General features: G+C 36.0%; 1 protein-coding gene across 1 annotated transcript; it reads right to left on the reverse strand.

Annotated features, from left to right (window-relative positions):
• Window positions 1–8572: 8572 nt before the first annotated feature.
• LOC140809021 (chaperone protein dnaJ GFA2, mitochondrial-like) lies at window positions 8573–24732 on the reverse strand. The gene is made up of 18 exons (XM_073166473.1): window positions 24320–24732; window positions 24144–24228; window positions 23956–24036; window positions 23206–23288; window positions 23022–23105; window positions 22912–22950; window positions 22596–22703; window positions 13065–13109; window positions 12888–12975; window positions 12611–12675; window positions 12469–12543; window positions 11431–11503; window positions 10900–10991; window positions 10685–10756; window positions 10345–10401; window positions 10028–10076; window positions 9227–9293; window positions 8573–8890 (listed from the first exon to the last, which is right to left on the reverse strand). The coding sequence occupies exons 1-18, from the start codon at window positions 24515–24517 to the stop codon at window positions 8794–8796; spliced, it is 1458 nt and encodes a 485-aa protein (XP_073022574.1). The 5' UTR covers window positions 24518–24732; the 3' UTR covers window positions 8573–8793.
• Between the last annotated feature and the right edge of the window lie 1615 nt (window positions 24733–26347).

The following is a 26347-nucleotide window of genomic DNA, read 5'->3' on the forward strand; positions in this document are numbered from 1 at the left end:
GACTTGAGTTCGGCTCGTTTTCGAGCTCGTAAAACATACAATTGAGCTCGAATTTGAGCTTGATTCGAGCTTGTTAAAATTAAATATATCTATGAACTAATTTTATATTAGACATACAAGTTTAACTTTTATTAGTACTAATATTTTTATTTGTCAACTCAACAAATGAGTCAAGCTCGAGCTTACGAGCCACCTAAACGAGCCGAGTTCGAGCTCGCGAGCCTATTAACGAACATGTTTGCGTGCTCACGAGCCGAATACGCTTAGGCTTGAGCTTTGTTTGATTAAGTTGTCGAGCTCAAAATCGAGCTTGAGTTTGGTTTGATATGATTAACAAACGAACTCAAACAAGCTTTTTATCGAGCCGAGCTCCGAATAGCTCGTGAACGGTTTGGTTTGTTTACATCTCTATTTAAAAGCATCTTTATTTATCTTATTCTACTCTTTTAGGCAATAAGTAGATTAAAGGGTAGGAAAAAAATTTTATATATGTCAAAACTTTTGGTTAGATTAAATAGTTTTATTTATTTATTTATTATTATTTAAATCAATTAATTAATTTTCGACTAAATACCTCAATATTTTTTAGGTTTTACATTTAATCTCTATTAGCTTTTGACTATCACGAAAGGGGAGAATTTATATGGTTAAATGAATTCAAAATTTTCATTATCATGTATTGCCCAATTAAAGGGGAGTTTTATGCCAAATAAATAAAATTTTTATGTTTGAAAATTACTTGAAATTTAGATTTCATAATTTAATCAATTTTGTGATCATAAAAAATAGGAGATTTTTTAGCCTTAAACGCGTAAAAAAATAAAATGGAGGAAGTTAATTTTATTAATAGTTTAAATGAGTAAGATGCAGAAAACATGTTGTGTATGATTCAACTGTTGGATTAAATGTTTTGGGTTTTGAGGTTTATGAGCTTTCCATACGAGTGAATGAAAATTAGGAAAGGTGTGTGTTTCTCACATCGGAAAATAAAAGTTGTATAAATGAGTTTATATTGTGTTGTACTTTACGAAAATATAACAATAATTGGTCAAAAGGTTCTATCTCGCATACGCAGGCGCAGGGATGCAAAATCATGGGCCTGATTTGAACAGGAAAAAACTTGATTTGTGTGCAAGCATACGAGCACGACCTGGGTGCAACGAATGTCATACTTGTGTGCACAAGTGTACGACGAGCAACATCACTCCTGGGTCTACCGTTGTATCCTAGGAAACAGACATCCGTCGAAACCTCTAAGGACATACCGGATGCGACAAATCTGTTTTAAGGAAACTGTACATGTTACATGCATCAGTTTGGTTTAGCTTTTCATTGCACAATGATCATATTGTAAACTCATTTTGGCTACTGGTTGGTCTTCACAAGTTTGTTTTTCAGCTTCCGTTATTAGCATTTTCGCTAACCAACTGGTTCTGAATTTGTGAAGATCGTTTCGTAAGGACGAACCAGTTCAAACTAGATAGTTCAATGTGAAGTTCGGTAGAAGCGGAAGTGTTTCGGAAGCAGCAATTCAGAAGTTCCGAAAGGCGTTTGGAACGTCCGAGTCATGGCAATAGATTCAGCAAAAATCTGAAAATTTACAAGTTATACCATGAACATTTCGGAAGCTTCGATGAAACTTCGGAAAGTCCGATGATCAGCATATCAATCATACAGACTTCAGATACTCAAGTTTGCTGGGCGCCAAACAGTTGGGAAGCAACATTCCTAGATCGGAATGTCTTATCACAGCCTTGAATGGAAAACATAAAGCTATAAGGAACAGATCATCGGATCTCGGCCCATTTTTGAAATACTTACCATTTCAGTCGAGCTCCTCAAACACTGTATAAAGGACGTTCATCAACCATTTCAAGATGCAACAACAAGCATTCAAAGCTAACTTATCTCATTTCTTGTGCCTACATTGAGTTTTTTGTAATATATCTTTAAGTGATCAAGAGTGGTGCTCGTGTAATCTTTTTTTAAAGTTGTATTGAGTTTGTGGCTATCCTTGGAGCTACGAAGGCCAAGACGACGCAAATAGCGTATTTGTAATGATGATAACTTGGAGCCATCAAGGCCAAGAAGATATAGTGCATACCTCAGTTAATCATTCTTTACTGGTAAGGGGAGACGTAGACGGACTTCCAAAATTCAAGATAAAGATATCCCATATAGATATATGGATTACTTTAAGAACTTACTAAATGGTACAAGTAAGGAGGAGTTAAGCATGGGAAGACACGAGATTCATGAAGTAAGGCATCTAGTGTTCTATTGTAGAGCTAGTTCTAAAGAAGTAACAGATACACTGAAGAAGATGAAACTGGCGAAGTAGTTGGACCAGATGAGATAACAATTGAGGTATGGAAGTGTCTAGCGGGAGTTGGGATCCAATGGTTCGTTAAACTCTTTAATAGGATACTAGAGAAATGATATAATCTTGGAGAAAAAAGTATTGAAGTACCAATTTATGAAAATAAAGGAGATATAGAGGACTATTCAAACTATAGAGGGATTAAGCTTATGAGCCATATGTTGAAGTTATGGAAGCGAATGATAGAGAGTAGACTTGTGAGTATCATTACTATATAACCAACTTGATTTTATATCGGATAGGTCTACAATGGAACCTATCTTCTTGATTAGACAAATGATAGAGAACAACAGAAGAGTCTGTATATGGTATTTATCAATTTAAAAAAGCTTATGATAGATTGTCTAGAGAATTAATCTTTTGGGTACTTAAAAAGGAAGAATATCTTCAATGCTACATCGAGATTATTAAAGATATGTATGAAGGTGCCATAACTAGTGTTGGTCTATTGGAGGGATGTCATGTGAATTGTCTATGGCAGCAGGACTCATCAAGGATCGGATTTTAGCCCTTGCCTCTTTTCTTTGGTTACAGAAATGCTGACGAGACATAATTAAGATGAGGTACATTGGTATATATTGTTTGCAGATGATATTGTTCTGATAGAAAAGGCTAATAAAGAGTAAATAAAAAATTAGATAGATGACGCGAAGTTCTTCAGAGTAAATGTTTTAGAATTAATCGCTCGCTTGTAAGTTTGGCCCAGATCTAGACGAATGGGTAGCCTTATTGAGATTGACGGTCAAAAATTCCCAGAGTGAAGCTTTTTTGTTATTTAGAATCTATTATCCAAAAGACTGGAAAAATTAAGATGATATCGACCATATGATTAAAGCAGGGTGGACGAAATGGAGGATGACATCACGAGTCTTGCAATAAAAGGATACTAGCGAGATTGAAAGAAAAATGTTATAAGATTATTGTATGACCAGCTATGCTTTATGGTTCAGAGTATTGGACCACCATAGGATTACATATGCATAAGATGGCGGTATCATAGATGTGTTTGTTGAGATGAATATGTGGAAAAACACGCAAGGATAGAATTAGGAATTAAAATATTACGAGCTATTTATGTTTATCCCTATAAAGGATATGATTAGGGAGAGATATCTCAAATGGTTTGGTCATGTAAAAATGAGATTAAACACTGCTCCAATCTGACATATCTTAGATTGACGTGTTAATGAAAAGAGTAGAATGATGGGTAAGCCATTGAAAAGTCAAAAGTTCAATAAATGTGGTTAAACATGATATCTTAGATCATGTTGTAAGAAATGACACATGGAAAAATCATTTGGAGAACTAATATCCATATAGCCATCCTCGCAACTAGCGGAAATGTGCTATCATCACGTTGTATCTGTGTATATTAAATGCTTTGAAAAATCATCCAGATGGATATTTTAAATGAAGAGAAGTTACATCAAGAATAAAAAGGCCTATCGGCGTACGAGTGAAACAATTTCCCTTGAATGCTTGTCCAACTTTTTTCCAATGTGTAATTCAAATATTTGGAGGTGTGTACTCGAGAAAACCCAACGCAACTGACATTGTTCATTTTCTTCAAATTCATTAGCAAATGAACAGTTTCCTGGCATGTTAGGAAACCATGATTGCATGCATTGGGTCCGGAAAAACATTTCAGTCTCATGGAGGGCCTGTACGCATGAGGAGATGATGACTACCAAAAATTGTGCTTAAGGCGGTCGCGTATGCCGACTTATGGACACGACATGCCTTTTTTGGTGCCATTAGGTCTCGTAATAACATCAATGTACTTAAAAAAAATTCTCTTTTAATGAAGTCTTTAAAGAAACGCATCGGAGGTTAATTTTATTGTGAACGGTACACAATATGCAAAAAGATACAACCTATAGATGGTATATACCCGGAATGAGCACTTTCATGAAGATTTTTTCATTGTCCCAAGAATCCCAAAAGAATTAAATTTAAGGAAGACAAAAAGCTACAAGAATGGATGTTGAGGAGGCATTTGGAGTACTCCAAGCTCGTTGGGCAATAATAAAAGGTCCAGAGTGACACGAATTCATGGATAAATATAAAGAAATCATGTGTACGTGCATTATTTTACATAACGTGATTGTTGAGGATTAAGATCATACAATATCGATTTTGGATAATGACAAACAAGATACTTTCATAGTGAATCAAGATTCAACCCTAGAATTTGATGAACACCTTTGAAGAAATTTCGGTTTATGTGATAGTCAGGTGCATTAACATCTTCGTCACAAGTTGGTTGAACAAATTCGAGAAACATGTTGGGATGATAAGTGAAGGGCTAACTTATCAATTATGAAATTCTTAGTTATTTTAATTTTGAATTTGCCAAACTTCGTATTGTTATGTTGTTCAATTTCTTATATATATAAAAAATTAATAGTAAATTATTTTACTAGATAATTGTCAAAATGTTTACATAATTCAATATTAAATGAAAATTATTAGTGAAAAATAAAAATGAAATTAATTAAAATAAAATAAAATAAACTTAAAAAGTATAAATCATTTTATTTAAATGAAAAATAAATAAAGATTGATAAAACGATAGTGAACCGATAAATATTTGGTTGATGAGATATTTGTAAAATGCGAGACATTTGAGGATTGAGACATTTGGTTGATGATGTGAATCAATGGACCCACAAATGTTTGGGAAAAATGTCTCATTTATAATGGGTGCTTTAATGGGTCCAATGACGTGGAGGGTAATGACGTGGAGGTTGTTCTAGTCAGCACAAGTGTCACGAGGATTGGGTAAAGTGAATAATGATTATGCTCCATTGAGATGCTTGGGATTTTCGTAGTTGAGAAGTCGTTGGATCGCGATCAGATTGCACTGAACCGAAGAAGTGTGATGGTTCACGATCTAGACATCTGACATATGTGATTTAAGGGATGCCTTGAGCGGTTTGATCATATAGTATGGGGTGCGATATGGATCGTTAATCTAGGAATAAACACCTTAGATTCAATCTCTTGAAAAAATATGATCCAATTGTTGTAACCTTTTCAAATGAAATGTGATATACACATTTAGATCAAAATATGACAGATTAGATTGAGTCTTAATCATGAGTCACAAATAATCATGGAAATTCCCCTTCAATCGTTGGAAAAAGTATAAATAGAAATTTGGCTTGGAATTCACTCATAACATAAACATATACATATTCTGCATATATTTTCATTACAAAGAGTTCTAAAAGAATATTTAATTCGATGGTTTTATGATTTTGAGTGCTTCCATAAGAAAACATAAGTTGTTATATTTTGAAAAACTATTGTCGTATTAAATCACACAATGTGAGAAAAATTCGTCTTAAAGAGACATAATCCAACTCTAGCATTTGCTTAAAATGTACTCTATTTTGTTCCAAAGTTTGTCGCGTCATGGCATCTTCCGACAACAACTTTCTGACAATTTCAGTTTGTGCAGAAATAATCTTTACTTTTAGTAATATTTTAGGGTTTTATGCAATTGTGAAATTTATATTATCTGTATACCCATGCAAGCTGCACAAATAAGTCCTTCAATATACAATAGGTACCATGAGATCTACCTCTCAACTAAGACCATTAAACTCATTAAGAAGTATACCATATATTCTAAACATGTTCCTATTCGAATCATTTGTTTGCCTATGGATGAAGATATCCTGTATGATCTGATGATCTAATAGTGCAATGAATCTCTGGTCAGAGTAAGTCATTTATATTTTGGAAAGGTGTTTCTTCAATTGCACATATCATGTCACTGTTAATACTCAAAAATATATAATATCATTATCGAATTCATTTGCAACTCTCGATATACAAATGGTTGCAGATTCAATTAGGATATATAAGTTGAAGGGACCATATTATACACTAACCATAACTTAATGTTTTTGTAAGCACTATCTGTGATACATATGGGATCATAGATTGATGCTATTAGATACTCTTACCATGATCGAATAGGTGCATCAGACTTGAGTTCTGAAATTCTTGATCAAGGGGTTGATGAAAAGAATGAGACTAATTGGATAAGCCCGAATATGAACAAATGGTGTTCTGAATCACATGAAGTTCTGATCTCATGGCTAGCTATATCTCTGAGCCATTGAGAGTCACACAAATGACTCTGTGTTCTCGTTGAGATAGTCAAGTTCCAGTAGTATAACGACTGTAGTTTGATGGAAATCAAACAGATTTCTTATAAATGAGTTTATAAGTTGATTTCGTGTAATGGAACATGTGGAAGCTAAGTTGATAGCTAATTAAGTGAGGAATGTGGAACTGCATGTTTTAGTGAAGAAGTTCACAAAACTTGTAGCTGCCAAAAATAGATCAGTGGAAAATTGTCTTTTGAACTTTTCAATTTTATTATATGAATGAGATTTTTAACCTCGATACATCGGCACTGTCAAATCGCCCGTCGGGATTATAATTAGGTCACAAGTATTTATTTAGCAAATTTAGAATCTATTAATTAAATAATAATATTAATAGTGGTGACTACTAAGTGCAAAATTCTCATCAAATGATTTAATTACGCATGATATTTTCAAGACTAGAAATTACATGCATGAGAAATTTTGAATAACGGAATTACAGTGCCTTATTCAAGTAAGATTCCAAATTTGATCAGAAATCTTTTTAATATTTCATAAAGGTTATATGAAATAACATAATTTTTACACCAAAATTTTTCTCTTTTCTCTCCTCCACTCAAAATTTTAGGCCACCCCATTGTTTGAGGGAAATTTTTTGGCCAATCTTCTACCACACTGCCGCAACACTACCGGATTCTAAAATTCCGGTTATCCAATCTTCACGCAAACTTTGTTTATCTCTAATGCGATCCATACAAGGAACAAAATTTCTGATCGTGGATTTGATTTGACGATTGAAGAATGTACAAGAATGGATATATCTGCTTAAAATCCGAAATAGTTGACGCCGATGTTATTTATGCAAATGTAAATCAGATCTAACACTGTATTAATTATGTAAATCATACGACGCCGAAAGAACATTTTAGACATTAAAACTAAAATTTTAAACTTCAGACGAGCTTTGGGTGTGAGAAAACAGCGCTCCGACAATTATATCATTAGTTTTTTGCGTAATTCGGTCTAGAGCATGCTACACTTGAGTTCTACTCCGGTGCAGCCCACCTATTGATATGCATGGCCTCACATGAATTTTTTGTGGGGCCTATGTATCATGTGTCTCTCACCCCACCGGGTATGTTATACCCGGTGGGGGAAGATACACTCGACAAGGATAGAAATTTTCGCAAAATTCGGACTTTTTGAAAATAATATTCAATACATGTCTTCCGAAATTATCATCCCAAAATGCGTGCATACACTTTCTAGCACCATGATCAAAATACAAGAACCATCAAATCTTACAAACGTGTTGTTTTCATGTTGGGAAATTGGACAAAAAAAATTTGGTTTGAATTCTATCAAATTTAGGAACGATCGAAATTAAATGAAGTACAAATCAAGGGCTTAATTTGTGATTGACAATGGTACGTCTGAATCTAACGAAATTCATGAAAAATAATATCATCACCAGAGATGTGGTAAGTTATTGCCGAATGATGGAAAACGGGAGCATTTAGTGTCCATAAAGGTGAAATCAATGTTCATATAATCAGACTGATGATCGAACCGATTCATCTTAAATAATAGTTTAATAAGATGATCGAACTGAAACACTGTGAATGGGGCCGACCGATTCTTGACCAATTTGACTAATAAAACGGTTTTTGGGTTTGGACCGGTCACGCCCATTCAAACCAGATCTGAAAGCACGGGTGAAACGAGCATAACTGTTAACACCTCAAATCAAGACATTTAAATATGAAGCCAATTAAAATAATAATAATGAAAAACCATGTTTATGGTAGTGGAGAATTAGTCACTTAATGCCCGACAGCGGATAGAGATGGCTTTGAGTCCCCAAAAATATCCAATTAGTGGGTTGTTAATGCCTCAAATTCAAGTCTATACTGGTGATGCAGTAACTCTACCAGTAAGCTGGATTATTATTTCATTTACTTTTGGTTCATCAGTTTCTTTCATCTGCTCATTGCCACTATTGCAATTTGTGCAAGAACTTTCCACTATACATGCATGAGAAGGCACACGAGTAGGTAATGTCCAAAAGATAAACTAAGCCACACCTCTTAATAGACTTAGATATTCACCAAAATATATAATGCATAGAAACATGGTCTGTGAATGTTACAAATCCTGCCCAACAAAAGGGAAGGAATAAAAATGTATGGGTACTTTTAACCTCTTAACACAAAACTGAAGCAAATTACTTCGGGACACATTTTTTCCTTCTATTGCAAATGTATAGCATTTGAGATAGTACCGTCGCAGGGATCAACCTGATGCACCTGCAGCTGCTCCCTTGTCATATTCTCTTTGCTCTTCTATAACAAACTCTTCTATTAATTGGCGCTGCCTCTGGGTCAAGTTTCTGATAGAAGAACAAATAAGGTAAGTTGGAATTACAGACTTAGGAAATAAAGTTTATCGTATGTACTCGTGGAAGAGCGTGTAATACTCGTGTAATACTCACACAGTCATCTTTTAAATTTGCTATTCTTACTAGGTACGAGTTTAAGACGAGGGCTAAAAGGACAAGCCTTAATTATATTAGAAGTAGAGGGGTTCGCTGTTTTAAAAATGGAACATCGCCGTAGAAATAGGTTTTTTATGTTCACCACCGTCGTTCCACCATGAAACTAATCAGGAAACAATAAATAGTTTCCCAATGACAGGATACTAGGGAGAAAGGGTTCAAGGTACTTACGTTGGAATGCTCACGTTGAAGTGAACATACTGGTCCCCAAATGAATACGAGTTTCTGACTTTGATCCCTGCATGACATTGAGAATAATTAATTTTACTGGTGTACAAAAAACATACGAGCTTCTAAAAATTTGAGAGAGAAGTTTCGTTCAGATCTATGCTAAACAAATCCCAAAAACCGTTGGCATTTACAAGCAAGGGAAATTTTGATATATAATAATTCCAGCAAAGGAAAACAATGACTACTAGCATTCACGTTCATTGAAAAAGTTTATACTGCATCTTAGCAAGTAATAAGTGTAATCAAAACTTCTGAAAAAGGAATTGCATGCCAAGCATACTGTTCTCCACTGCAGTTCCTCGCGAGACTTGACATTAACATATCAGCAGCACATTAATATCGGTTTTCACGTGCGTTCTTCTCAAGGAAGACAATAATGAGATACTGATGAAATATAAGCCAGCTCATCAAATATTAAAGTAAACTTACAATAGGCACAACTAGACATACACCTCAAAGAACCCTATTTAATTCCATATTAGGGGATAAGTCAACCATTTTGTACCTTACATGTCTCTTATCCTCCAATACATTCCTATACTTCTTAATGAACTGAACACATTTAATCAAAAAGAGACATTCTTTAACATATTCCAAACAATATATCGCAAGACTCGCGGGACACATATCCACATTGATATTTTTTTTTTGCATCAGAATATCTAAATGACCTTCAAGATTTATGACCTCTCAATGATTAGCGAATGAACAAGAGGATTTTAAATCCACCAAAACTCATACCTTTTTTCCTCAAGACAACCTTTTGGCCAGGTTGAGTACCAGGTCGTACCTACAAACCAGAAATAAATAAATAAATAAATTTTACCGGGAGGAAACAAATTGAAAGGCTGATAGTACCAGAAAAAACACCTTTCACGACAACATCACACAAAACCCCATACCAGCCCTCTCCATCACAAAAATTAATTTTTTTTAAAAAGAAACAAACAGTTAAAAAGCAATCGCAAACTTTCAATTGCAAGTGATAAAGTCCAAAATAAATTCATAAGTGTGGGTGTTGTAAGAATAAACAAATCCCAAAACAACCTCAGACAGACCTTAACAACAACATCCCCAGTCAGGGTGGGCACCTGGATAGATCCTCCCAAAATTGCCTGTAAAAGTATTAAAGTATAGAGTTACTGATTGACTTAGTCATGTAAGAAGCATAGCTATAAAATAACTGGATCTGATAATACCGAGGAGACAGCAGTACAAGCATCAACTTTCAGTATTTTAGAAGTATAAAACTTGAACGTTCAGCATAGTATATTACACCAATATATAGTCACTATCACCAAAAATAAAATCAATGGCCACAAACCAACTCATTTACAAATTACAAAGTTTTGTTACTCTAGAAAAGGTTCAACAAAAGTGTATTTCATTAGGAATTACCTGAGTGATACTTAAAATTGCATCAACATGGATGTCAGCCCCTTCTCTACGGAACACTGGATCTTCTCTGACCTATAAAATATATCCATAAGCTTATAGAAAATAAAATAAAATACATCCATAATGACTTTGAGCATGTCACTATGACCACAATCAAACGATAAAATGCCCAGAAATAGAAACTCGTGCCCCTGTAATTGAGCTAATCAAGTAACCTTGATCATAACATAAAGGTCACCAGATTGACCCCCATCTGGATCTGCTCCTCCACTCCTGGGGACCTTAATAGTTTCATTATTATCCACCCCTGCATATTGAGTAATTTAAACCAACACAAGAAAAATTGAAAAATAAATACACATCCATGCAGAATCATATCATTTGAAAAATCACGTTTCATGTCGTCATAACAACATGTTTGTCCCAGAATTATGCAGAAACAGGGCAGTAACAAAGCATTCGGAAATGTCCATAAAACCTCAGCTAAAAATAAAGTTTCAAACATACAACAGTTTTGCCATCATCATTATGGTGCATACGATTACAGAACGGTTGAGAAAGTTAGATTGATTTAACAGGAAGAGAAAACATGAAACATCATTTCAGTCAACTCTAATTTGGCCTTGAGATTGATACAGTGATGAGTGCGCTAAAAGCTGCAAAAGGCAGTTGCTTAACACAAGACTAAAATCAAGATGAATAAAATCCATCAAGCACACAATTGATTAACCTTTCTATGAACTGACCTGCCATGACATTCATTTTCACCGCTTTCGGACCTCTCAACACTCGCTTACCCTTGCAAGATTTGCAGAAGCTCTGTCGGCAATAGAAAATTGGAATCAATAGTCAGTATTATTTTATTTAATTCACCAATACATTTTTATCATCACTAAACCATAAAAAACATATGGAAAAACAAATGTTTAAAGCAGATTATCAGTTTATTATGGTGGCATTCGCACAACTTCAAGGACCAAATTGTTTGGAAGAGTAGAGTTCAAGTAAATATCTTTTCTCATTCTCCATTGGAGACAAAGTTGGACATTCTCAAGTAATTGTATTGACGTGATATTTTTGTCGGGCCAAAACAGTTCCACTTTTGTATGCTATAACCTAAATTTTTTTACTGACGAAAACATATAACCCTACTTAAATACACTTCCAAGTATTCGTATGGTAAACCTAGAGCACAAAGAATGAAATGCCAACGATTTCTCCCAACAGGAAGACGAAGAAATCAACCCAAAGGTGAATATATTCAGTAAAACTATTTCAAATATTTGAAGAGATCCCAGCACAAAGTTACATGAAAATTATTAGGGAATCCTAACCATGCAATAATAGCAATGAATATATAGTCATATTTTCCCGTCATTGCTGAACTTACGATGATGCCACCAAGTTCTACCACTTTTTCGTTCCTACACCTTCACTCATGCAGTAGGAAACTACCACACACCTGGTTTCAACATGAAGAATAAAAAGAAAAAATAAAACCAATAATAGTACATAGAGACACATATATTTCATTAGCTTCCCAAGAGGACCATCATTGCCATTAAATCAGGGTAAAGATCAGTACAAGCAATATCAACAGCTATCCACTGCCTCCCAGGCCATTTTGCTCACTTCTCAGATAAATGGTCCAATTGAATGAAAAGCTTAACCAAGACAGACTAAAGTATCCACAGGGACAAGGAATATAGCACGACATAACTGAAAAAATCAAGTTGATGAGAAGGAAATAACAAAACATCTTATTAGGACATAAAATGTCATACCGACACGATTTTCCCAGCACCTCCACAATTTGGACAAGTAGACTGAAGCGTGAAAGGACCATTCTGTGATATTATCTGGGTACACAAAGAAAGATATTAATACTCACCAATAACACAAGGTGGTGATGCTAAAGATACTCACCATGCCCGAGCCTCTACAACGTCTACAAGTTTCAGGCCTGGTACCCGGAGGGACACCAGTTCCACCTAACAAAATCAAGCAAAATGATGGAGAACAACAGTATGACAAGTTGGATAAATCACTTGAGCATTAATAGACCAATCATACCACGTATATTCTAACTTACTTAACTAACTCAAAGGATTCAAAGCTAATAAACCAACGCAGAACATAATGTATGGACTTCATAAGTTTTGATAGTGATAGTATAGTTTTCAGGGAAGGTATAAGCTAATACCACAAGTATCACAAGCTATATCAGTTAGAATTGATAGAGTTTTTGTGCATCCCTGGACAGCTTCCATAAAGGATAGTTCCAACGAAACCTGCATTCAATGACCAAAATTTATCATATTTATATTATATTAAAAAAGTAAACATTAAATTTATAGACAATTGAAAAAAAGATAGTAACCTTGACATCCTCGCCACCCATGTCCCTATTAAAGATGTTGAAAATCTGAAATTGCAACAAAATATGACAAAACACACATCAATTAGAACTTTGGAGCTTGAGTGGAAAGTAGCAACAATTTAGATGAAAAAAAATATCAAGGTTTATGGTGCAATACTGCAACTTGGCCAGTACAAACATGTCAAGGACAGTAAAATCGAAGGCCAAAGTCGATTCTCGCATAGTGTAATGCATGTCCATGTGTAACTCATCTACAGCTCTTTCCACGCAAATACCACTAAATCCAGGACACCAGTTCTATCCTGATCATAAAAAAACTTGTATAGCATTAAAGTTTCTGGTGGCTGTAGCCTGTATATCTTTTATTTTTGATAAGAAACTAGATATTATTAATAATTGAAGTTTTACAAAGCATTTAATAGTTGCTGCACTCAGGATTTCTCCCCTCACAAAATCAAAGATTGGAAGAGTAAAGATATATATGGTTAATGTGGTTCGGGAAGAGAAAGACATAAGGAATTCATTCGTTTCTTATAGTTTACAGTACATTTATAAAAAGATCCTACCTTATCAAAAGCTAATCTAATTCAAATACAAATAATAGATAACCTTCTATCTAACCTAACTACTAGATAATAATCCTATTATATCAATTTCATCACTCCCCCCAAGTTGGGTCATAAAGGTTGATCAGTGCCCAGATTGGAACTCAAATTTAAAAAGGTAGGCCGAAAGAGTGCCTTGTTTAGACTATCTGCAATTTGCAATTGTGTGGGAACATATCTGACATTGATGATCTTGTTTTCAATCTTCTCACTCATGAAATGAGGATCCACCTCAACGTGTCTTGGATACACTAATCGCAGCCTGATTATCACACATAAGTTCCACTGGTCCAAAATCTTCCATCTTTAGTTCATCGAGTAATTTCTTGAGCCACATACCCTCACAAATTCCATGAGACAGCTCAAAATTCAGCTTCAGAACTGCTGATAGCAACCACCGGTTGCTTCTTGCTCCCCCAAATTACAAGGTTTCCCCACAAGAATGTATAATACACGGAAGAGGAGTGCCTATTTATTGGTGCCGGCCCCGATCAGCATCACTGTAGATTTTGACACATGTAGTTGATGTTTTTCTGAATATTAATATTTTTCTTGGAGCCTTTTTCACATATCTCAACACTCGATAAGTAGCTTCCATGTGGTCTTCAGTTGGGTAATTCATAATGAACTGACTAACGACACTCACAACAAATCCGATATCTGGTCGTGTGTGAGATAGATATATATAAGCTTTCCAACTAGTCTTTGGTATCTCCTTTTGTCAACTGGTGGGCTATCCTTTTTCACTCCGATCAAGATATTTGAATCCATAGGCATATCCGCTGGCTTACACCTTAACATATCGTTTTCCTTCAGGGGGTCTAAGACATATTTTCGTTGCGAAATTGAGATACCAAGAGATAATCTTGCCACCTCCATTCCCAAAAGAATACCAAAGGTGGCCGAGGTCTTTCATTTCAAATTCCTTCGAAAATATAGATCTCACATGAGCCATTGCTTCTTTATGATTTCATGTAATGACAATATCATGCACGTAGAGTATGAAAACCGTAACCTTTACCAATTCAAAGTGTTTCACAAATAACATATGATCATATTGACATTGTCTGTAACCATCTCACTTCAAGTCATTGCTGAATCGGTAGAACCAGGCTCTAGGAAATTGTTTGAGACTTCTTCAGTTTGCACACCTTCGTCGTTGCTTCAGATACAAAACCCGGTGGGATCTCCATATGTGCTTCCTCAAGATCTCCATTGAGAAATGTATTTTTGACATCGAGTTGATATAAAAGACAGTCTAGATTTGCAGCAATTGATAAGAGGACCCGTACTGCGTTAGTCTAGTCGCTGGAGCGAAGGTCTCTTGATAATCATATGACTGCGTGTACCATTTGGCTACCAATCATGCTTCAAGTCTTTCAATTCTTCCGTTTTGACTTATGTTTGATCATGAAAATCCACTTACATCCAGCTGTTTTTTCCTAGTGGGATAACAGTTATCAGCCATGTATTGTTCTTTTCAAGTGCTTTTATTTCATCAATGACTTTAGATTTCCAATTTGGCTCACATAATGCTTCTTCAATAATTGATGGTACTTGTACCTGGTCGAATTTTGAAACAAAAACACGATATGTAGCAGAGAAACGATCAAGTGACACGTACTTACATATGGGATGTTGTGTACATGTTCTTATTCATTTTCTGACTGCAACGGGTCTATCATCAGTATCACTCATTTCAATGACAGAAGAATTAACTTCAATATCAGCTGCACCTTGACAAGTTTTACTTGAATTTGGCAGCCGAGAACATTCTCGGACGTGTTGATTCACAAAGGATCGTGTATGCTCCTCAGTTGTGGTTGTTCCTTTCAAGAAATCACTTGGAAAGGCCTGCTCGGATGTAGTGGGTACCTGCTGATATATGGGTTTGGGTTCGAGTAATCTGTATGTGGTACGCTGGATCTGAAGGGGTTACGACTGGGTTGATGGGGTCTGAGTATGACAGGAAAATGTCCAAAGTCAGAGCTTCAATACTGGTAGTCTCCCCATGATGCGAAGAAGTGGGGTAGAATGGCTCATCTTCAAAAAATGTGACATCCATCGACGTATATAGACGTTTGGTGAGAGAGAATAACTTTGTGTCCTTTTGGTTGGGAGAGTAACCAAGGAAGATGCACTTAACAGCTCTTGGTTCAAGTTTGTCGCGGTTGTGTGAGACTGTGAGTGGATATGAACAAAAGATGAACATCCAAAGATTTTGAGCGGGATATTGTGAAGGTGTGTGTTAGGTAAAAACTCAAGAAAAGCCTCGATTGGAGTTTTGTAGTTAAGGACACGAGAAGGCATCCTATTAATGAGATACGTGGTCGTAATAATAGCATCATCCCAACAAGACTTTGGGACATTTGACGTGAACATTAAAGATCGGGCAACCTCAAGTAAGTGTCGATTTTTCCTTTGAGAAACCCCTTTCTGCCGAGCTATGTTGCATGGATACGGGTACGATTATCGTAACAAATACGATACGACCGACAAAATCTTTCTTAAGCAAGTAAAAAAAATCTAACATCCATATCGATTTCATCACCAACACTACCTTCATCAGTAAATAAGACCGACTCCAATTCAGTTTCATCAAGAGACAAATTGGCAATTTTAATGATAGCAACACCCTCCATGTCCATGGAATCGAATGCATCCGCTCCAACATCCAACATCCAACATCTTACTTTGTCCTTCACTATAATGTGGACTCCTCCTTGATAAAAGACGAAGATTGTAGTGAACATACACCAAATCTTCCGCTCTTTGTGGTGTTATTTGTTTCTCTTCAACGAGTGTATGAAATTGTAGGTGCTCCAATTTTTCTCACAACAAGAAGAAGAAGAAAGCTGCCCAAGTAGCTTTAAAGCTAAACTTTGAAGAGTTGGTGTGGAAGCACCATGTATAACCCTCAACTTAGTTGGAGACATCAAACCTCGATCACGGATTGCATCATTATCAGAAAAATCATCAATGGTGGCTAAAAAAGAGGCAAACTCCTCATTGACACTTCTTCGTTCTGATGAATAAGAATAATATCTTTCAATGCACTTTTAACTTTCCCTTGAAACTTCGATGTCCCTATGAGGAGGAAGACGATTGGAAGATTCTTGGAGCCACTCATTGCTGTAATATCTATATAAAAAGATTGATAATTAAATATGAACTGATATGTATAATTTGCTCAAACTTAGTTAAATTTTTTAGAGTTTTACCTTGGATTCAAAGAATGCGCCAAACAATGTAGAGATGTATTGCTTTTATTCGATCGCTGCATCAGAATATCATGAACAATCTCATAAAACTTTGAATCTCCATTGTGAGGCCCTTTCGAGATAGCAACCCTGATCTTCTTTATCATTTCATCCCACCACTCATATACTAAATGAAGACAAGGTTGATCAGTGTCTGCTTTTCTTATCATAAATTGGACTTGTGAAAGAAAGTATATAATCAATGTTTTCCCAGAATTGATCATCTAATATCTTGTACTTCACTGCTCTAGCCTTCTGTACATCATCCTCCTTGTACAAATTTCATCTTTCACTAATCACCATGTTTTCAAGACATTTCTTGATTTGCCCTGAACCTTTTAAGCATACTGATCATGGAAGCAAATCGAGTCTCTACAAGTGAGAGCATCTTCAAGTTCGAGTTATCGTTGAACATCGATAATCACATATTGTGGTTCATTATAAAATTCTTGATCATCGAAGCATTATCTGATACTTCTGCTATCCACTTGCACTCTTCAAAGACTTCTTTGTTTTGTGCAGAGTCAACCAGTGCACAAATATTCTTTAAAGCAAGATTCAAAGTATGCACAACACAAGGTGTCCAAAATATGTGTGGGTACTTTGCCTCAACAAGTAACCCAGCGGCCTTGCATACGGGAGCATTATCAGTGACCACTTGGACAACATTCTGATGTCCCACTTCGTTTATGGCATCAATGAGCAACTTAGAGATGAAACATTTATCCTTGTACTCACCTTCACAATTTATTGCTTTTAAAAACATATGACCACTTTCACACACTGCCATGATATTAATAAGCGGTCTTCTTTGTACATCTGACCACCCATCACTACAAATACTAACACTTTTTTGTTTCCAAACAGCTTTTGTTGGCTCCAACAACTTTTCAATATGAGCTTTTTCTCTTTGAAGAAGTGTAGTTCTCAATAAATTGTACTGGGTGGAAGATAACCTGGAATCGTTCGTTGAATAGCCATACTGAAAGCACGAATATAATAAGGATTTCTAGCAATATTGAAAGATAATCCCCCTGTGTAAAAAAACCTCGCAAATTCATAATGCAGCTCATCTCTCGCATTCAAGTTAAAAGCTTTTTCAAGAGGGCCAAGTGTTCGTTTCCTCTTCTTTGTTGGATCGTCACTTTGCAAAGCGAAAGGAGCAATGCATGAGGATTTGAAGCCATGTTTTATGATGCAGATGATGAAGGCAATTGTACTTCTTTCGGTTTTGCATTTTTCCTTCTCAATTCTGCGTCATCCAGAAGTTGTTGCATATGTTTTATTTGATCTATTGAAACAGCCACACAACCGGCAATTCCAAGTCCTTTGAGTTTTAATAGGTGTGCTTTCACCCTTAAGTACGATCCCTTGCACACTTTATTACATATGTTACACGACCAAATAACATTTCCTCCATCAGCTCCCTTTTCAATCTTCGTTACAAATTTCAACAAAGGAGAATAATCATCTACATCCTCTTGTATACTCTCTTTTTGAAAATTTCCATTGCAAATAGGCTGCTTGAAGTTATGACAAGCCAGAAACATAAAGTCGGCCATGGCCCATGGAATACGCCGTGTCATCTAAATTGACCAAATTCTAATTTACAACAAATAGTTCATAATTATTACTTCTCAGACTATTAAACAATAAGAATGCAATTAAAATTTTATTTACATCACAAAAGTCAAAAACTTTGGATAATTCATTTTCAAAATTTATTTTGTTATGAATTATATGTTAGAAATCTTCATAGAACTTAAATACTTAATCATACAGTTCTTAGATTAGTTAATCCAACTGAACGAAGCAAACACTTCTAAGCCTCTTTCTTACAAATAATGTTATAACATTAAACTCTTTTGTGATGCATGAAAATTATTTTCCAATAGCAAAACAAGAGATAGAAAACTCGTTGTATAGCCAAGAGATTTTCAAAAAAAAAAAATTAAAGTAATTTATTTATGGCAAGAGAGATGCAAAAAAGATTACTATCCACTTGGCTGCAGGCGGCGACGGCAGTTGCAGGGGGCGACGGCAGCTGCGACGGCGGCGAAGGCGGAGGCGACAACAACAACAGCAGCGGCGAGTGGCGACAGAAAGAGAGAAGAAGGGCGACACGATTGAATTGAGAGCCGCTTGAGCAGGAATAAAATGAAAGAGACGGACAAATGTATTTAGGGATTTAAAAGCCCAGCCCTATTTATTTTAAATTATTTTCCTTTTAGTCCTTAGAAATTTTATTTTTTTTAATTAACCCCTAACCATAGTTATTTGAGGCGCAAGGCGCACTAAGGCGCTAGGGTACCTTGGAGCCTGAGGCGCGAGGCGAAGCGCACGCTTTATCGAAGTAAAGCGCATTTGATACAAATTTTAAAATTCAACATATATAAAGTATTTTATACTATTTAAATTCAATACTTTTCACAAAATAACAAATAATATAAATAAAAATCAATTAACAGATAATATAGCATAAGTATGTACAAGCGCTTTACTTCGATAAAGCACTACAAAATCAATTAACAGATAATGTAGCATAAGTATGTACAAGCACTACAAAATTTTTCTGCAACATGCTTTCTAAATTTCATCGTTGTTACTTGTTAGTATGTAAATAAGTATGTAAACTCACAGTTTTTGATGAAGCACACTAGCAGTCTAAGTGTCTAACACAGGTTTATGAAGCACATTAGCACATGCAGAGAGAGACGCACAGATCAGATGACAGAATTTCCAAAAGTTTGAGAGAGGCCGCTGCACGTCGCACACACAGAGAGAAACTGAGAGGTCGCTGGAGAAAAACGGCACATGCAGGGCTTTGTAAAAAATAAAATAGGGATCCTATTTGTTATTGGGCTTAAAACTTATTGGGCTTTAATTAATTAATATGTATCGTTGGCTTTATTTGACACAGGCGCACAAGCGCACGCCTTCAGCAGAGCGCGCGCTTGATTGATGTATTGCGCCTGGGTGGTAACCCAGGCGCAAAAGGTGCGCCTGGCTGCGCCTGTCGCCTAGGCGCAGCCAGGCGCTCGCCTTTTATAACTATGCCCCTAACACCTTTAAATATTTGCAATTTTTCCCCAACGTATCCACGCCGTATCTATGGCGTGTCCTCGCCGTGTCCAAAACGTATCTGGCTGGTCAACCCTAAACAAAGTCAACGACACGGATTTTGAGGTATCCGACATGCGTCGTATCTGTATCCGATACTTCAAAAAAAAAATTAAGGTATTTGTGCTACACTACTGCCGAGGAGAATCAAACACATGAGCTTTGGTGCACAATACCCATAATTTGCAAGTAACCCCCAAGATTTAATTGAAGAATCACGTGCTCGGTCCGTTATTAAAACTTGAATCTTGCTGGAAAATTGAGTTTGTATCATAGTGTGGAATTGTTTGAATATCTTTGAAGTTGTGTTTAGTCTTTCATAAGGAAAACCCAGGCAGACACGTATGATCAACAACAAATAGTAGAAACCAGCGGGTTCCATCAATATTTTTGACGTCAGAGGGTCCGCAGATATCACTATGTATGAGGGAAAAATTGCAGATGGCTTGTAACGATGTGTGAAAATGGTACGAGTGTGTTTTGACAATTGGAAAATATCACAATATATAGGAGCTGAACTTTTATTTTAATAACGAAGACATAATCTTGCAAGATACAGAAAATTTGGGTGTCCATATATCGATAGTGCCATAACAAAATTTCACTATCTCTATTAGAACTCAAGGTTGGCACAGAATAGGATAAAGGACCGGTTGAACTTGTGGTCAGGCTTCTCTTGGGAACATCCTACTTTCAGGAGATATAGCCCTGAAGGAGATATGCACACAATTCAGCACTGCGAATCGTCTTGACTCTTGCCAATGCTGAATCCAGGAAAACACATGAACCAGCAAGGAATTTAGCGGAGCATTTGAGGTCATTTGTGAGTTTACTTACAAACAAAAGGTTACAACTAAGGCCAGGTACGAATAAAACAGATTGCAAGCAAATTTCTAGAGTCACATATCGTTCCATAACCGGCTACCCTGGAGCAAGATCCATTAGCAATTCTGACAGCATGAAAATCAGTACATGGTGTGAATGATCAAAATATATTCAAGTTTTCAGTCGTGGTCCGAGGCACCCGAGTCAACAATCCACGAGGTAGATTTCACATGTGAAAGCAAAGCGTGAGGGATAGTACCTTGATATGCCACATTATCAGAACTTATAAGTGAAGGATTGGAGGACGGGATGATTTGTCCGAACAGTTTTTGAAGGATCTCAAGTTGCTCTTTGGTAAAACGTTGCTTGTCTGTAGAGCGTCACAACAGCGTTGGCTCTCCTTTCACAGGCTGGTTTCCAATCTGCAGGCTTTCCATGGATTCTCCAACAAGTGTCAAGTGTGTGATTAGGCTTTTTGCACTTTTCGCACCATGTACGACCATTTTCAGTTTTCCATTGAAGGCTGTTGGCTGAAAATTGTTCGGCATGCAAGGATCAGTGTTTGTTGATGTATGAGTAGCGAGAGCCAATCCATCAGTGGGGAAAATAGCAGATGAAGGACCCAACATCACTCTCCTGCGGTTCTCTTCATGGCGGGCTTCTGAAAAAACGGTGTGCTGACTCGACAATGATTTTGTGCCCAATATGGACCACGTACTTCATCCAGTGTGTTGTTGAGGCCCGATAAAAATTTGAAGATGCGTTTTGTTCAATAATTTCAATATAGGGACAGGTTGTTGTCTGGACATTTCCATTAATAAACCTCGAATAGGCCCAATTCTTGCCAGTGTCGTGTAAGTGTAGTGAACTACACAGTGACTGTGGACTCCTTGAACTTCGGATTGGTGGTTTCTGGATATGACGATGTGCCAGAGATGAGATCGTCCTTTCTTTACCATAGATGAACATTTGATGGATTATGACCATTGAAGGAAGTTTTGTCTGTTGAGTTTGTGGCGAGTGATTGGGATGGGTGAACGGTCTGTGATCATTGGTGCGATGGGAAAAGGCTGGTCGTTGGATTTTGAGGATTTGGATGGAGCAGCCATGCGGCATTTGGACATAGATTAATAGCTCTCTAATACCATGTGCTTCTGGAAGAGAAAGTAATAAGGAATTCGTTCCTTTCTTATTGAATTAATCAGCATAAAGTTTACAACCCGTTTATGAAAAGATCCTACCTTATCAAAAGCTAATCTAATAAATTTTAAATACAAATTATAGATAAAGTTCTATCTAACCTAACTACTACATAATAATCCTATTATTTCGACTTCATCAGTTAACAATGCAACCCAAAATACTTTACTCCCCCAGAACTACCAAACTAAAAAAGCTAGTCTCGAGTGGAATAACATAACTCTTCATCTATACGCCTCTGTCATTACAACCTCCTGCAATTTCTAAAACCACCCTTATAATGCTGCCTCTCCGAGAGTATTGCATGATCTCATCAACTAACATTTAAAGCCTTTAAAGTGCATGTGATTGCTTTTATTTGATTAATCCTTTGTATTTATCATTAGAAAGATATTCATCACACTATTTAATCAATTGCAAAATCTCAACATACCATCCATCTAGGTCGTTTGAAGAAAACTGAGAACCAAAAACTGTGGTGAACAATAGTAAAAGAAATTGTCTTCTGATCAAATACTCACATCGGCATTTTTAAATATGTCCTGGAAAGGATTGAAGCCAGCTCCTCCAAATGGATCAAATCCGGGACCTTCACCATTACTAACTCGTTCAAAAGCTTCATGACCAATCTGTTAAATGGGAAAATTTTCGACCCAGTAGCAAAAACAAACATTAAAGTCTTTGAGGACATATTGCTGTTCGTTAGATAAATATGAACCAATAGCCCCTTCAAGCCAGATTATGCATTTAGTCACTATCTTGGAAGTTGGCAGTAGGAAACACAATTGAGAATAAGTAAAGTTATATGCACAATATATGCAAAGATATAATTGAGACCTGATCGTATTGTTGGCGTTTTTCTTCATCTTTCAAAACCTACAAAAATAGTACCACACATAAAGGTTCCCAGGAGTTTACTCGAGGAACCAAAGGTTTTCAAAATGTACCTCATATGCCTTCTGAACTTCTTGAAATTTCTTTTCAGCTTCTGGATCATCTTTGTTTGTATCTGGATGTAACTTCTTTGCAAGCTATGGAACCATAGAAATTACTAAGAAGATGAAAACTATCGGAAAACCCCCCAAGTCATCTCCCTCTGAAGCTCTGACAAAAGTGAAGAGGCAAACATACCGCATAATAAGCTTTCTTAATTTCTGATGCCGTTGCATTTTTACTGACATGGAGTACGTCATAAAAATCTCTTGACAGTTGTGCTATTCAAGGAAAATATAACAAAAAGAAAAAAATGTGAACAGATTAAAATTGATAAGCTACTATAACAGAAAAATAACGAACCAATTCAATCTCATCCCTATCACATATCAATTATCATGAATTATATCTCTTTCAAGGTCTATATTATAGACATCAACGAGTGCACAATACACTTATTTACACATATTCATCATAATATACAAATTAAAAATATATTTTATCGAAAAAATCACTTTTTTCCACAAGCTCAAGCTTATGGAAAGATCATATGGGAAATGACCTAGCATTCATGGTTCAAGATGCCTCTAAAATTAAGTTTTAAATCAGAAATATATGTCAAAATTTAATACTGCGTCATACTCACAATTGCAGTCAGATACTGACAGTAAAGGCCCTGAAATAACCAGCCAAAACGATATTAACTCTATACAACGGGGAATGCACATACACAATTCAAGCTTGTGACAACTTCTCAGATTCCAATTTCCATATTAGGAACCACTTCTCCAAAAAGAACAGGTTCAAGAAAGGGGGACCAACAAAAAAACCTATTCTTTAACATGCGTATGACATCTCCATGTCAACAATCAAATTCCAAATACAACAGAAATCACAACAAACCTGCAGCCGATATAAAAAAATTAATAATGATAGGTAAGTGATTACCAGTGGAATGAATTGACCTTGGAGAGCCGAAAATATTACCAGATAATCCCAGCTTCAACCAGTACTTCTTTTCATCACTGCCTGCATAAATTAAAAAACGAGTTGGAACACATAATTCATTCAGAAACCAAACAAAGGTAGCATCATGAAGCAATAGAAATGAAACACTTCAGCAAGAATTCAAGTACCATTTCCAAAACTGGAATTAAAGTATTGATTGGACAGAATGGTGCTGAAGCTCCTGCAATCCCCTTTTAATAACGAATCGAAAAACTGCAAATCAATCACAGAAATAATATAACGTCCCGCAAATATAAAGCAAAAAGTAAACAGCTTTACAAAGACGTTGTCAGAAGAGGTGTACAGAGGAAGGAGAATCGTGAAGGAACAAGGACAAGAGGGACCGGCGGGCGGCGGCAGCGCGGCGAAGGCCTTGGGAAGGGAGCATCTGCTGGTTCCTGTATTCGCGGGAATCGGGAAAGGAAGTTGAGTTATAGCAAGCAGTGGCAGGGACACCAACATTTACAGTGTGTTTGGCAACCAGGATTTGGGAGGATTTCATGGGATTTGGATTTCAAAATCATATTTTTACTGTTTGGCAAGATGTTAAAAAAAAAAAGATTCGGATTTGCTTAGGATTTAATGGGATTTCATGGGATTTCAACAAGTATATCCAAATCCCATCAAATTTGATAAGATTTGGTGGGATTTGGATTTTAAAAACATAAAATTACTTTTTTATCCAACACATCATTCTCCACCGAAAGTTTCTAAGGGTAGTTTAGTAAAATTTTAAAATCCCAAATTCGAATCTTTTTTTCTCCAAACAAGAAATGAATTTGTAAATATCATTTTTAAATTTTAAACCAAACACCAAATGGAATTTCAAATACTTGAATTTCCAAATCCAATTCCAAATCAAATTACAAATCCCACAAAATACTCTCAAATCCTGGTTACCAAACACACTGTTACAAATGGGAGAAGGGTTTCTCGTCATGGGTTTTAGCCTCTCTTTCTTTTTCTTTTTCTTTTTCTTTTTATATATATATTTGGGTATGACAATATTTTGAAATGGAATATCGATTGTCCCGAAAAGTAGGAGAATTAGTAAATATGTTTAAAATAGTTAATTTGAATTTGTTTTTAAATATATAATTTGAATTTGGTGTATACTTAATTAAGAGTAAAAATCATTTTGGTACACAAATTATTGAAAAATCGTAAAATTTATACATGAACTATTGTAAATCACTTGATTTGTGGGGATATCTAGCACCTGGTCTAGTGGCATACCTTGAAGTTACATATACTGCTCCAGGTGCCAGTGGACTCGTCGATCAACCAGTGAAGAGACTCCGATAGTATTATCAATCAGATCAATGCAGAAGAAATGAATGCATTTCCATACTATTTCATTTTTAGATACTAGCCTTTTATAGAGAGAATTTTAGTGTTGACTAATCCAAAAAAGAAGTAGGGATCCGGACGCTAATTCATGTCTTAATCATTATTAAAGTCAAATATAACAATTAAGATAAGTGGGACTAATTTTTTTAAAAAAAATTATAAATGCGGAAGCATAATGTAATCTATTAAATATACATATCAGTATAAAAATACAAATCATGTACTACTAGTCTCTATCTTCACTAGGTTCAACAGCTATACTTCAAGTGTTGTATCCTATTCTGCTTCTGGGCCCGGACCTCCACACTAGCTATCATCTCTCATCATCTTCCTGATCATGTCCCACCTGTTGTCATGCACTCATACAAACAAGACAACAGCAGGATAACTCCGGTGAGAATTACATTCCTAAGTATAAATCATGTATACATGTATTTCATATAAACAGATATAAAAGCATGACATAGATATTTCATAACATGTATCAATCAGAAGTGTAAATCAATATAAACTCTGAATATAACATGTATCAAATCCGACACATGAATCAACACAAACTCTGAATCAGACTCAGTGACTCATGGACTCTGACTCGACTCATCCTAATCTAGGGATCCCGATCGGAATAAGAACATACACCCACTTACACTCCCGATCGGGGTGTTGGTATGTTCTTATTCATGGAATTTGGCTCTTTCCATATCGAACATCAGTAATAGAAGAAACTCCAATTCTATCCACTCCGATATAGCCAAACGTCTGGCGTCTTGGCGAATCAGCAACAGACTGGGCCTATCGACCCTGGCGTCCATATCGAACATCAGTAATAGAAGAAACTTCAATTTTATCCACTTCAATATAGCCAAACCTCGGTGACAATGTAGCAATGGGCCAGTGACGATTCCATCACAATCAGGCACCTTTGTCACGAGATCAAATGTATACGACTAGGCACATCCGCTTATGACTCAATACATACATT

This window comes from Primulina eburnea, chromosome 13 (assembly GCF_022965805.1).
Source record: "Primulina eburnea isolate SZY01 chromosome 13, ASM2296580v1, whole genome shotgun sequence".
Lineage (NCBI taxonomy): Eukaryota > Viridiplantae > Streptophyta > Magnoliopsida > Lamiales > Gesneriaceae > Primulina > Primulina eburnea.

Bases quoted from the DNA above. Each gene is read 5' to 3' on its own strand.
- LOC140809021 (XM_073166473.1), bottom strand. From the start codon at position 24,517: ATGAAATCCTCCCAAATCCTGGTTGCCAAACACACTGTAAATGTTGGT. The intron at 22,704-22,911 runs GTCTCAATTATA...CCCATTTAACAG, and splicing joins AACGCCAACAATACGATCAG to ATTGGTCATGAAGCTTTTGA. The intron at 8,891-9,226 runs GTAAGTACCTTG...TTCTTCTATCAG, and splicing joins TTCAACGTGAGCATTCCAAC to AAACTTGACCCAGAGGCAGC.